At 45.6% G+C, this 14736-nt stretch overlaps 2 protein-coding genes across 3 annotated transcripts in view; one reads left to right on the top strand and one right to left on the bottom strand.

Annotated features, from left to right (window-relative positions):
- The window catches only part of LOC131271456 (uncharacterized), a 39738-nt gene that overhangs the window by 8507 nt on the left and 16495 nt on the right, over window positions 1-14736 (top strand). Inside the window, exons 2-5 of the mRNA XM_058272891.1 lie at window positions 6063-6161; window positions 7343-7441; window positions 8628-8903; window positions 8980-9211. Of these exons, the coding sequence (XP_058128874.1) occupies window positions 6063-6161; window positions 7343-7441; window positions 8628-8903; window positions 8980-9211 (706 nt within the window). The remainder of the gene's footprint in view (window positions 1-6062; window positions 6162-7342; window positions 7442-8627; window positions 8904-8979; window positions 9212-14736) is intronic.
- LOC131271489 (vesicle transport protein GOT1B) overlaps window positions 1-14736 on the bottom strand; it is a 433296-nt gene that overhangs the window by 405940 nt on the left and 12620 nt on the right. The gene's annotated exons all lie outside the window — the stretch shown is intronic.

Genomic DNA, 14736 nt, shown 5'->3' with positions numbered 1-14736 from the left:
AAATGTGGAACCGTCAGCAAATAATGAGCGGAAAATACTCAGTAGAAGGTGAATAAACATACGTAGCGACACACTCACACACACACACGCTGAACGGTGTGTTATCGGAAAGTTCAACAGATCCTATCCAAACAAGCCGGGGCGTCGTTTATGGCACTGTTTGAGTAGCTTGACTTTCTCTCCTGGTTTGGCCTTTACCTTTTACTTTTGGATGACTTACATTGGGTAGGAAAAAGTATTTGAGTTTCGTGAAAGAAGCATCGATTTTTATAGAAAAACTAAATTTAAACGTTTCAGAACGATCACACCGTTGAGGTGTTTATTGTCGTGACGACGAAATCCTCTTGAAGTAAATAAAATCCTAAATCTGATTAAAGCTCAGTTGTGTGTTTATTTAGGTTGAATCAGTAGCTTTTTCTGAATAAAAGATTAGCTGAGTGAAGAAAGCTTTTGCTTTATTTGATCGTCTTCAAATCGTGTTTTCGTATTTCAAGTGTTTTCCACATTGAGTGATGTGTTCACAATTTTAAGGATCATCCTTTGACGTCAATGTGATAAACACATTAACATGGAAAAATTCTTAATCATTGTTGAAATTGGAATATCGTTTACATTCTAGAAACAAGCTTGTTCAGCTTTGTTTGAATCCAAGCTATTTCACTCATTTTTGCCACTTTCCAACATCCCGCCTACCTTTAATCAGACGAACGATTCGAGAATTGAACAAAAACAACACCCAAGCTGGTCATACACGTTGGAAAATGTTTTACCATTCCGTGCAACCGTTTAGCATCCCGTCCAATTTGTAGGCGGCTCAGCGAGCAGATTAATATTCGCGCATTACACCATACATGTACACTCGGTCCGGCCGGTCGAGTTACGAAAAGCGGGTTTTCCCAGGCCAACCGTTTCCCCGGCGAATCCCGGTTGTACTATTTGTTGTCTGGTGGTGTTCTCTCCCTCTCTCTCCCTCACTCTTTTTTATCGTTTAAGGTCGTGTGTGGTAGTGGACCGTTGTTTGCACTAATTGCAGCGGACCCTTTGAAAGGAGCGATCCGCAAAAAGCGGCATACCGACTCTGAAACCGCAAGTTCTGTTTCGAACATGTCGGCTTGTGTAATCATTTGGTCGGGGTTTTGTTTCCCCCACCTACCATTTAACCCATGCATGCACATTCGCTTCGGAAAAGCGCCCCAGGGTGAATTCGCAAAGAGTAGAACCGTCGGACGTCCTTGAACTATGGAAATAGTTAGCTCCGGTTTGGGCGAAAAAAGGGAACGCAAGTGGTGGAATTGGACCCCTCGTACAACTCCCAAGTGGTCGTAAGCGTCGCAGCGGTCTGTGTGACCTTTACTTCATCTTCCCTCGTCGGGCGCGTAAATTGATTCCATTTGCTGGAAAACCAAAACGCCGCGATAAACTTGAATCGAAGGACACGGCTTGCGATGAAACTACTGCTTCACCTTCCGCGCGGGATTTATTCTGCGCGACAAAGCGTGATGAATGGTCCTCGGAGTTAATCGTCACGATCGCCTTCTCCGTCGTCCGTTGAGGGGAAGTCATTACCGACGCCATTGGGACGATTATTCGTACCCTCGAACGGTTCGCCTGGTCCGGAGAAGATTTCCAACGAACGGAATAAGCTACAGGCACGACATAAAACCGTCGTAACCACGCGCGTTACCCTCCGGGGTGCAACTAACGTTACGGAGCACGACAAATTGTCCAAGCCAGGCGAAGAAAAACATACCACCCCCCGTCCCGTGGAGGACCCGGGCGGAGAAAAACGACTCGCCTCAACCGACTGCAACCGGAAGGGATGAAAAATACAACGCGTGCGTTTGTCGCACCCCGGGCGGAAAGGGCGCACCATTTGTTGGCGTTCATGCTTGCGTCCCATTTGCTGCCCAATTGTTTCAACACCCTGAGACTTTTTCCCCCTCCTCCGGCCACCATCCCCTCCCGGGAGGGTGGCAATTGGTAGCGCCAATCAGATGTATTTATTTTTCCATCAATCGTCGCCCTACACCGGGGGGTTTTGCGCCTTCCGGTGTGTGGTGGTTTGAAATGAAAGGAAAAGTTTTCCGGCTGCCGGTTTGTCGCACATCGAAGGTCAGGACACGTACGCCGTGTTATGTTGGCAGGCACGTTTCTGGCACGCCAGTGTTTCCTCATGTCGACCACGAGGGCTGAGTAATTGCCGGTCAAGAAATCCTTTGCTCACTCTGTTTGAGTAAATATTGCGTGTAAACAGCGCTCGACAATGGATTTTTGCTTACGGTGTATATCGGATGACGTTGGCTTTGGTGTGAATAAGCAAGGGCAAATCCAGCATGCTTGGATAAAGGCTGTTCCAGTTTTGTTGATCTTCTCTTAACTAATCATTAATTACTCAAAAGAAAGTAACTTTGTATATTATTGGAATTATTTGTCACTTAAGTTATGGCTCAGTTCTCATCTAACTAAAACAAGTTGAAAGAAAAATCAAACGATATATAAGTGATTGAGTTCACTATATAGTGGCTAGGTCCATTTATTTGCTTCGGACTTTGCATGAATTAACTCTTACGATTAAAGCTTGCAGACTGCACGTACATGTTGATCTAAGAAACAAAATAACGTTTACCTGTTTGGATGAAAATTTGGAGCAGTAAATTACGCATTTTATAGAAGTTATACTAAAGTTACAAATATTGAAAGTTATTCTCCTTCAACCAAACAATAAATTGGTTGAGTTTTAATTTGAGCAGCCTATTTAAGTAACTAGCCTGGTTGCTTTTCTCATCCAGAATGATTATTTAATGGGTTTGAGATTTTCTCAGACCAGCCTACACATTTTCGACTTTCTCGTTGGCATTGTTTATCGATTTATTTCCATTTTCCGGCACGGCGTAAGCTTTCTACGAACAAGCTAAAGCAAAATTAAAATCTCTCCCAAGGGGAGGATTCGAGAATTCGGACTCGATATCCGGACTAATGCCGGAAGAATAAGCCTTAAATCGTTCCATTTGGGAGCGTTGTTGCTTTTCTGCCTCGCTGGCCTATCCTCCCCTGTTCACCCGCCGAGTAAGCGTTGGCTAGGACAGTTTTTCTCTTTACAACAATGCAGGGATTTATCCACCCATCGATGGATGTTGCCTTAAACGGTTTCCGCGCCCGTGTTTTACTTGAAATTGCCAACGATGCTCGGGTGTTTTTTTATTTGTAAAAAATCCTTCCGCGCCTCGGACCAGCATGAAACGTCCGAAGGGAAGGACAAAGAGAGAACCGACGCTGTTGGACACGTAGCTACACATACACACACTCTTACACATGGGCCAGCGCATTGATTCGATCGGAATCGCTCGGAGGATAATATTTATTTTATTGAATCAAATCGCAAAATCAATAACATCGGGACGGGAAAAGTGGCGTTGTGCTTCCTTGGGGACAACATTAAGCCTCGCCGGGTGGGTAGTGGGTTGGGCTGTGGCGGGAGTGTGGGTTACTGTGTGCTTGATGGGAAAATCGTGCACGGTGGGGGGAAAAAAAACGAAAGCTACACCGAAAGCGACACTACGAAGGCTACGACGGAAATGTCCCTGCGGTGTCCTTTCTTTCCAACGATCCCTCGCATGTTTGCTCGTGTACTCGGCGCTGGAAGTAAACAATGGAATGAGGTTATTGTGATTTCTATTTTTTCACCCCATCCACCCAGCCGTTGGGTTCGGGTCGGCCTTATTCATTGACCTGCCGGTTGGTCCGGCCGTTCGATGGTGTCTAGTTTTCCTCCTGCAAGCTTTGTGGAGGAGGACAAGCAGACAAACTTTCCATACGTCCGGAGCTTCCCTTGGTTCTTGCCTTGCCTAGGAAGACCACGTTCGTGGTGTAACGCGTGTCTTATCATGTAGCCCAACCTGTCCCTTCCCTTGTGAGTGAAATTTCTCACCCCCTTCCACTTGTTTGGGAGGTGGAAAATTGAATGTTGTCTATATCCAAAACCGGCTCACTGATAGATCCAACATGAAAAGCGACAAACACACTTCCAAGAGAAAGAGGGGTGGGGGTGCTTGGGGCGAAAGACCTTCTCCGCAGTGACGGAAACGGAAATGGATGCGGTATCCTTTTACGCAAACCGGCAGAGCTTTTCCACGAGCCTCAGAAAATCGACGGGGAAGCCCGGGGTAGCAATAGAAATAGAAGTCGACGAACGGAGTTTCGTGTGACGCCATTTGTCGTGGACGACGGTGGAATCGGTAGATAATGGTTTCACCTTCGGGGGAAATTTGTTGATCGTTTAATGTTGAAGCATGAAAGATGTTTCAATTAGCTTCGTCGTTTGTTGACTCAAACATTTGAAAATGAATAATGGAATAACGATGAACATAAACAAACAGTTTTGTACTACTTTTTCACGTCGCGTTCGCATAATGAGCCAATGATAAAATACCAAAAAAAATAGCAATATTCTCATAATCGAATAAAATATGGTAAAGGGAAACTTCAACGAATGTGAAACATATCCTTGCATCATTATGACGTGTTTAAATAATGGCGAGTAAAGCTTTGCAAGTGAGAAGGTCACGAATCACGCTTCCCTCGTAATCTATTCATAACACTCTCCCGTCAATCTCTGCTACGCTTCGCACACGGCACCTCGTGCCGGCTCCTTCTTAGTTTCAGCAACTCAGGACGGAAGCGAACGAACGAATGCGGTTAATGCGGCGAATTTCTCCTGCCTGTCCGTCACAGGATAATGAGATTGCAGCTTCCACAATCCGGAGCGTGGCAAAGTTTTCGAGGATGAGCCTTTGCCAGTCACTTAGCCGGTTTTGCAAACCGTAATTGTGAGGTGGAGTGTAAATGCAATTTATTCCCCTACTCTGAAACATGGGATGAGTGAAACAAAGTCATAAGAAAGAATGAAACTGCATTTGAGTGATGGGCTGTGGTGCTAATGTAAGTAACGTCGCATACTCGATAATATAAACTGCTAATGAACAGAAATGAGACAAGGTTTTCCGATCGGTTAGTTGATCAGTGAGTGATTCAACAGGACTCAACGGTTCTAAAGTAAATCCATAAATGTTAGCGATAAGCAATCTAGAAATCATGTTCGAGGAACCGGACATCCTGAACCGGAGGGCATTCATTTTCCACTCCCTCGCACAGGAAACACAGTGGAACGTCATCGTTGGAAGACGGACAGACAACGTTGTAATTTTTCGTTTTTCTTTCGCTCCCCTCCCCACCGACCGGCTCTGTCTTGAGCAGATTGAAGATGACATCGTGCTCTACGGTACGGACCTCGAGCAGCCTCTCAGCGCAGGAAACTGCTCATTTCTGCCAGTCGGTGGTCTTATTTCTTGTTATCCCTGCCATTCGCATGCACCAGCGTCGGTGTTTTTTCCCCCTTTTGTCCTTTCTAACCGACCACCAACCTTTGTACCACATGCCACGATCGTATTTGCCCAGCGAAAGGACTCGCACGAAGCAACTGGTCGACCCGTTCCGTTACTACTTGGGTGGCTTGGGTGGCTGAAGAATAGGAATTGTTTGATTAGATTTCGAGCGCCTTCCGAAAGCATTTTCCTGCTGCGCTGGGAGACGCCAACATCCGGCACCGGCGAGCGTGTGCATCAAGGACGAAGTTTTACCATTTTCTACCGCTCGCTCCATTACCGCTTTATCGCCCTTCGTTAGCAGGCGGTGGTGGTGGGGGAGAGGGAAGGCAAAAGGGTTTTAAAAAATTACCGTAAACCAACATCGTCCTCCGGGCGGAGGGAACCTTACACGGCAATCGAAGAAATGCGACCAAGTGTTACGGCACAGATCATCTCTTTGGAAAATAAATGGTTTGCGAATGGAATCTGGCTCTGAAGAGCGTCCCCCACTTGTTGAGCTTCGTACGGATGTAATTCCAGCTAGCGTTAGTCATATCCATCACCTCATCATATCCGTCGATTCGATCGCATTGAAATGAAACTCATTCTTTTAATTCACAGTCGAGTGAGCACATTACTTTGTGGTTTATATAAAAATGGGCTGTTTTTGACACCTTCCTTTCTTGTATCTCTTTGCAGAGTAATAACCAACTACTTTGTAGTATCTTTAGCAATGGCGGACATGCTGGTGGCACTTTGTGCGATGACTTTTAATGCATCGGTGGAGCTGTCGGGAAGGTAAGTTGAATTTTGATTGATAATTCATGAACTAATTTTACGATTTTTTACACAAAAGGTGTTTAATTACGTTTTTCTTAATTTATTAAGTAATTTCTGAGGATACTGAACTACCGAAACTATTTCCGTGGCCTCAGCTCCTTAGGCTTCCGACACTAAACGGACATAAACTCGGCGTTTTTCGCTCACTACCACCACTCTACGCCCTTTCTCTAAAAGCTTTGTTGCCGAAAACAATCTAATTATCGAATGCTTTCGATCAGCATTAAATTTTCAAAATGAAATTACAAGCGAAGTTGCCGCCTCCCTCCCTCCGACTGCACCCAAGAGCACCTGGCGCGGTCCGTTACGCGGGGACGACAGTGTTTCCAAATGCGTTTTTCGAACCCATTTCCCGACTTTGGGTTCCCTTGCTCGAGGGAATAAGTTTCGTTCGCTGCGCCCTGAAGTGGATTTCTGTTTGGAGTTTGTGTTTTATTTTTATTTTTCCGCTTCCACCAAATCCAGAACGTTCGGAAAAACTGTCAAAGTTGGAGTTCGCTGTCGGTGTTTTTGGTTTTTTGCTTCTGTTTCGCTGCCCTTGCGCAACTTAGCGCCGGTGTGTCGAAGCTTTCACCAGTTGGAAAATTCAATTTCCGCTCAGCGTTCGCCGTGCCGGTGGTGAAATGAAACAAACTCCACCGTTCGGTGACTGAAACAAATTCGGAAAATAGTAGCGAACAACTGTCACCCATTGTGAGGGTGTCGCCTGAGTTGGGGTTTTTTTACAGACCACAGAGGACATATATTACCGGTGTAACATAGATTAGAGGAAAAAACCCATCCACGTTAGCTATCGTTTTTGAGTGGAAAAACGGAAGCTTGAAATGGGGCACAAGATGGGAAGCAATATTTTAAATTTTACTGGAAGGTTTTAAAAAATTATCAGCACTGAAGAAAATTTATTTCAATAATTAAAAAAGATTGCCTCGTGATGTAAACAACACAAATAACGAACAAACGCGCTCAGCATTTAGTAGAAAAACGTCGTCCTTAGAAGAAATTGGTGACAATATGTTTGAATTGCTAGAAATTATTCTAAATTACTTTCAACAATTTCATAAACCATGCTTTTATTCAGCTAACAGAAAAGCCTTCTTCGAAAAATAATTCCCTTTCCATTCCTACCGAAACAACTCCAGATGGCTGTTTGGATCGTTCATGTGCGACGTGTGGAACAGTTTGGACGTCTACTTCTCGACGGCGAGCATACTTCACCTCTGCTGCATATCGGTCGACCGGTAAGTACCACCAGGCTTAAGTTTCTCTTAGCTTCTAACCTCTGCCCTCTTCGCTCTTGCCGACTGCTTAATGTTCTTCCCTACCTCGTGCCCTCGCGCCTCGAGGGTAGCAGTTGATGGTGAAAAAGTTTTCTCATTCCCGGGAGTAATTTTTCTTCCTCGCTCTCTGTTCTCGTGCACAACACGAGGGGATAATGTGACTGGGGGGAAAAGAGACACACACAAAAAACGCCCCCAAGTCGAAAGACCGATGGTGATAAGACTCAACTATTAATTAGCTTCGTCGTGTTCGCCGTTTTTTGCTTGCAGTATCAGCAATTTTGTTGCCTACGCCTATCCTTCACTTCTCTTCCCTTGCTCGGTGTATACCACCTTTATTTTTTTCCCCCATTCCCAACATTACGAGGCCAAGTGCAGAGGAAGCCGAAGTGCCATATCATTGACACGGCGAATAAAAGAGTATCACTTCACACACACACACACACATCCGTGCTCCGTCTCGCCGCACCGTGCGCCGATGGAGAAAATAATAATTTTCGAACTGAATGCCCAACTTGTTCGGAGCAACGAAGATGGATGGGAAATTATGATGAATTGTCGAGCCAACGAGGCAATGACAGTTGTACGCCCACTGCGGGGGGGTTTGTCCTATGTTATGTCCAGTGGAGCCGGGAAAAAAAAGACGTCGTCACAACGCGTTGATGTTGCGATGTATTTCTTTTCGTTTGCAGGTTATTACATTAAAAACGAACGAACCAACAAAAACGCGAAAGCCTGTACTAAATGGTTTTCAACCATCAAGTTCACTTCTGTATTAAATGCAATGTACTCCATTCGAGGGTTGTTTTAGTTAGAGTTTTTTACGAATATTTTTCCTGAGTCACGGACGGTAACGGTCTCATGGTTTTAGGTATGCTTTTCTCATTCCATTTACTCAGATGGCACTTGGCCGTACTAAAATCTAGCGTGAAATCATATTACACTGAAACTTGAGGTGTTGAAAACCGTCGAAAAAATTATAAACAGTATTTTTCAATAGGCCTTCCCTTTTGGTTCACTAGAAGCAAAGGAAAAAAGATGTGAATTTATTTCTACGAATGCTTTTCCGCTACATTTAATTCCAAGTGTCTATATTCTTTGCTTCGTTACGAGTAAAATGTTCACCGTAATTTCTTGTTTCGAACAGATACTTCGCCATCGTCCGGCCGCTGGAGTACCCGCTGTATATGACGCACCGCACGGTGTTCTTCATGCTGGCGAACGTGTGGGTGCTGCCGGCACTCATCTCCTTCACGCCCATCTTCCTCGGCTGGTACACGACGGCCGAGCACCTGAAGGCGGCGCGGACGAACCCGAACCTGTGCATATTCGTCGTCAACAAGTCGTACGCCATCGTGTCCAGCTCGATCAGCTTCTGGATACCGGGCATCGTGATGCTGACGATGTACTACCGAATCTACAAGTAAGTAAGGTAGCGCTCCCGGGGCTTTAAATCCCATACGCTCAACGTGTCCCGTCTCGATTTCCTCCACCGAAAGGGAAGCGGTTCGTCAGCGGAAGGCGCTCAGCCGGACGAGCTCCAACATCCTGCTGAACAGCGTGCAGATCAACAACGCGTCCAACACGCTGCACGCTAACCACCATCACCACCATCATCACCAGCAGCATCTGCACCACCGGCACCATCACCTGCGGGCGAGCGACTGCGATCTCGGCATCGACCTGAAGGACATCCAGCACGACACGCACAGCGAGCTGAGCGATCTCGACGTGAGTGTCACTTACGGAGTGTTTATTTCCTTCGATCCCATTGCGAACGGAGTGTTTCGTGTTTTGTTTTGTCTGCCGTGCGCTTTTTGCCGCACGCCCACACGCAGCACCCCGGGATGGGAGGGACTGGCAGGCTAATTAATGACCAAATTAAACCCTAACCGACCGAAACCATCGAAACCGGCCGGCGATGCGTCCTGTTGATCGTCGAGCGGGTCGGGTAAGATTTTCGGGCATCGGGAGGCTATCGATAACGAGAAAATTATGCGAAAAGGCTCAACCGGTTTCATTAGCCGCCCGGGCGGGGAAAGGGACCAGCGAGAACGGGGCGGGAGGGAAACGAAACAAATGGGCTCTTAAATGAACGTTATTAACGGCATTAGACGTGCTGATGAGCACGTGGGCCGGTAGGAGCGCAACAAAGAATGGGATGCCGGTTCCGTTTGAAAAACTGCTTCATTGACTAAGAGAAATGCGAACGCTGTCCATCAGCGTTCAGAAAGTTGTGAAAGCGGCAATGGAGAGCGAACGGTACAGATTGGACTTTGATTGGCGGGAAGAAACGATTCATTCTGTCAATTAATTAATTTCCCCAATGGAGAACGATGCGCGGATGACCTTGTGAATCAGCCTATTTTTCGAGGGAATTAAACTCTCTCAACACATAATTTTGTGGTGAACCATAAAAGAACAACAATGACGTACTTTAGAGAGAAAAATCTTGAAACACAATATATCTACCCTGCAGAGCCCTTTGACGAAAATGGAATTAACTCCACGCCGCATTGTCGACGGAAAACATCCCTGGAATGGACGATGGGAACGGATTTCCTGTCGTTTAATTAAATTAACTGGGCAATATCCAATATCCTAACATAGAATCTCAACGCCTGTGCGTTTTAAAACCCGGGGAAACCTTAGACGGTATCGATTGTTTGCTTTCGTAACGCATTTCCTAAGATCTCCGTTGACGATACCTGACCATCGTTGTCCTATGAAGTCGATGGCAGTTCGATCCGTTCTCTGTCCATCCGGAAAAAGGGTAATCTTCAATTTTACTCTGGTTGGATCTCGTGCCATGATGTTTTTTTTCGCTTGAGTGTCTTCAATGGCGTGTCGCGTGTTGTGAAGCTTATCAAACAGCTCTCGCAGCACTCTCGTAATTTGCTCCAGCGACAATTTGTACTCCAATTCATTAGATCCACTCGCTGAACGCGAGCTTCCTGCCAAAGCCGTGTCGAATCGAACGATCACGCAATTCGTGCTCCCCGAAATAGAACGCCGACGACAGATTTGAATGAGCCACACAAATCACCAGGCGCCTCCATCGTGGCCTGACCGCGCGAGAGATTGGGCGGTGATAGATAAGACCGGTCGGGTCGTTCAATCGTGGGCATTCCACCCAAGCTTAACTTTTGACCTCGAGCAAACGCTGAGGGAGCTGAAGCGGAAGATGGTTGGAAAAATAACAATCCAACACCGAGCTGTCTCGCCGGAGGGTATCGCTCGAGGCTGGCCGGAACAAGGTTTTGGGTGGGAAAAGTGGCGAGTTGGAGGGTTGGTCCGTTGGTCAGATTATTTCTGAAGCTACGTGGCCGGGTTTTCCGGTTAAATGGATCCTTACAAACTGGCCCTCGGGGGTTGGGTGGGCTGTGTAGTGACGTGAACCAGATTGCATGCTTGCAGGACGTTTTCCCTTTTATTCGATTTCCATTCCTTTCCCGGTGTTTGTGTGTGTGTAGCTTGTTTCCTGCTTCTGGCACTCTATTCCTGACTTTCCGACCCGTGCTGACCGGTGAGAGCCACGTGGTGGGAACCGTTTAAGAAGGCAATCGATTGACGACATTCCCTGTAGCCTTGGGCAGGGTTGTAAAGAAACAACCAGCAATGGAACACCGAAAACAAGGACGACCGATTCGTGGGTGGTTGGAGAAGGATTGATAAAAATACACCCGAAAAAAAAAAAACAAAACGAGTACCATATCCTAGCGGAGAAACAATGCCGGAGGTGGGAATCGGAATGGAAACGGAATGGAACTCCAGCAGGCGAAAGACACGCAATGTAACGCTCCGAGTTCGGGTTTTAGCCACAAGACAAGGACACGACGCCGGGTTCCGCCGTTGGACGCCCGTGTGCTATTTTTAGCACCAAGAAAAAACGGCGTGGGTGCGGGGAGAAAACGGTGTGGTTGATTTATGTGGCGCGGGATTTTTTTGTTTTCGTTTTGTGATTGGTTTACTGCCTCCCGGCTTGGGAAAGGGAGCTCTTGGAGGCGGAAGCCGATAGGTGGCACATTTGCAGTACATTACCACTCGATTTGTGTCCGGCTCCGCCGTAAATAACGGTACAGAAAGGGGAAAGTAGCTATCGCCCCGGCGGAGGGTAGCATTAACGTCATTTGTGCCGCGGTCACATGAATTTAGTTAATCTACTTTTGATAGAGCTTCCGATTGCGACCAGCACATGCAACGATTGTTGGGGATCTCCGCAGGGCGGTGCTATGTTTCGTTTTCGTTGAAACATTCTAGATGAAGATAAAACAAAAATAGTTAAACATAAAATAGAAATATCTGACTAAGACGTTCCAATGGAGGCCAGCAATAAATAAGGAAATCATAAAATTGTGTACACAAACACTACAATCTGTGTTTGCTCCGCATTAATTTCCCGTTTTGGAGCAGGTTGGTGTCGGAAGGGGAAAGAAATGAAAACCCCAAACACTAAACCTGCGGCTCGTGCGATAAGAAACAACGGGCGAAGCGCTGAGTGGCCCGATCGGAAACGTGAGCCGTCCCGGAGTGCTGACGGAGATTGTCTTCCACCAGCGGGGAGACGCAACGCAAGGGAAAAGGATAGGCCTCTATGGCATGGAGAAAACGGGGAAATAAATGAGAAGCCATAAACAAGAATCACGTACGATTGCTGTGCCATCACCACCGATGCCGTTCCGGGTGCTCACCGAGCGATGATCATTCCGAGGCTGATAAAATTTAAATTACTACTCTCGCACCATCTCCTTCCGTCCGTTCGGTTGTATTAATGTATGTATGTGTGTGTGTGTGTGTGTGTGTGTTGTGTGTTAGGCCACTGTTTTTCCCGCTGATGACTGTGACACGTGCAGGACGAAAGGGAGAAGACAAGCGGCACAAGATGAATCTCTACTAGGCCGTGGAACAGTGGCGTAGACGGATTGAAGTGGGAAGCTGATGGCCCGGGCTTCGGGCAGCGAGTCATTTATTGGATGAAGACAAATTTTTAAATCAAAGCATATTCGCATGCCGTTCGTGGCGGAGCCAACTGCGGAGTGTGATAAGCAACGGTTTGAATATTCATGAGACGTTGATGGACGATCTCTTTTCGATGAAACCTTCGCCGACCGCGGTAGTGGTTTTGTTTGGTTCAATCAGAAGTTAATCTAAATTTAATAAACCAGAAACAAATGTGGAAAATAGAAAAAATAAATCACTTAATGCTACATAAAGCTACCACACGTCAAACGTATCCCTCGATCAGTGCAGATAATGGCGAGCGCGTTCATTAATAACGTCTCACATTTCACACCCTCGTCTCGACCAACCTGGTCGTAAGATCATCGAACGGTTCATTACAGTAACTCCTTAAGCCGCCGAGCTCATCCAGCGACCGTGTGCCCTTTTCCAGCCAGTTGATATGAAGTGAAAATCCCATCCAGATAGTTCGCAACCTTCCACGGAACATTTTCCCACGAACCATCGGCACTGCGATCTCAATCTCTGGCCCGGCGATTATTCCCGCAGTGGATAATAATCGTTACTAAAGATTAACAATCTGCTTCTTGTAGCCCTCCGGGTTACTGGATAAGGAAACCCTCAGCCAGTGCCAGCGGAAAAGGACGCCGTCCGGGGATTTTGCAACAACTCCAAACGCAACGGCAGATCCGATTTCTTCCATTCAATAACGGGTAATCTTCGTAATAGCACCGCTACGGGCAATAAGCGTTCGTGAAACGCGCGTTGAGGGAGGAAGGCGTGTGAGGGGGGAAGTGCGCCATTTGGGACCGAGGGTTTAACGGTGTGTTTTTCATGGGAACTCGATAAGCTTCCCGATCGGTCCGATGACTCGCGGGTAAAAGCGGGAGGGGGATCAATTTGCTCGAAGAAATGATTTGGGAAAGCATATTGCTTGTTTTAAACCCTGGGGCTGATTTGATCCTGCTTTTCCGTCCGTCTATTTAGCTCGCTAAGCGATGGTAACGATTGTATTCCATCAAATTTTAACCTTCACGCTGGCAATCGAAACATTGGGCAAGTGTTAGTCCACCGCATCCCGTTGCCCCGGCTTTTCTTTAGGCATTTAAATAATTTTATAAGAAACCGGGCCGTTGAAGGTGAGATGATCCAGCACAAACGGTGCACAAACAGTTTCTATTTTAATCACAAGCTCCGCCTGTTGCGTGGGACCAAATGATTATTAGCTACCCAGCATTGGCGCCATCGTGAGACGGTTGGAAATGTTTCAGCACTTGCTTACCTACGCAAATCCGCCTTTCAACGTGGAGCAGAAAGCTTCTCGTTCTTCGCTCTGGAGAATTGTGTGTGTTTAATGTTTACGGTGTAAACAATGAGCCACGGGTGAACGATGCGGGACCGGGAAGCCATTTTACTGGCACCGTAGGTTGGGATGTGCATAAGTAATGTGGTTTTCATTATCGAAGCTTCGTCCCACGCAAGTGCGACCAGGGTCATAAACTGCCGTTAACGATTCTGGTGACATAAAATGATTTTTCCAATTACTTTTGCAGTGACAGTGTGTGCTGGTGCTTACGTTAGTATGGGAGAGTTTTCATAATGAAATTAATTATGGGCAAGACATGTTTTGAGAGGGTACCATTGGTGTACTTTCCTGAAGAAATAATGTTTATTTGATTCCTCATCAACCGTAACAGTTTTTTGATTCAATCAAATCAATCAAAACTCTAGTCCTTCGAAGACTGTGAGTATCAAAACACTGTTGTGAAGCTTAGAAAAGTTTTAATCAGAAGAATATTTAAAAAAGAGGCCATAATTATACAAAAGAAACGAAAACCATACAATTTTACAAACAATTCAATTTAAACCATTAAATGTAAAATAAACAGCAACGCATGCTATAGACACCCTTTAGTTGCCATAAGCCTTGTTTAGTTAGTTACACTAAGGAACTATTATTTACACAAAGAATAAAATTTAGTACAAAGAAATAGTAGCTAAAATAATGGCAAATTTGTTTTTTTTTAACTTTTATTTAGTATTAAAAATGGTTGATTTGTAAAATCTTTCATTCCTTTTTATTGGTCGACAAGAGTTGTAAAACTGGTTTCATTGAGTTTATTTATATCTATGTTAAGTTTATTAATTGTCTACATGAACCCTTCTCTTACCAAGCTTTATCTTTATAAAGTTATGGTACGTTAAACAATATAATCTTGTCTACGGTATATTATGAAATGTGAAAATATTGGAGAATATCAAATCCATAAAATTATACTACTTTATGGAATGTTTCT

The sequence above is a fragment of the Anopheles coustani genome, chromosome 3, assembly GCF_943734705.1.
Source record: "Anopheles coustani chromosome 3, idAnoCousDA_361_x.2, whole genome shotgun sequence".
Lineage (NCBI taxonomy): Eukaryota > Metazoa > Arthropoda > Insecta > Diptera > Culicidae > Anopheles > Anopheles coustani.
This window is presented reverse-complemented; position numbering and strand designations above follow the sequence as displayed.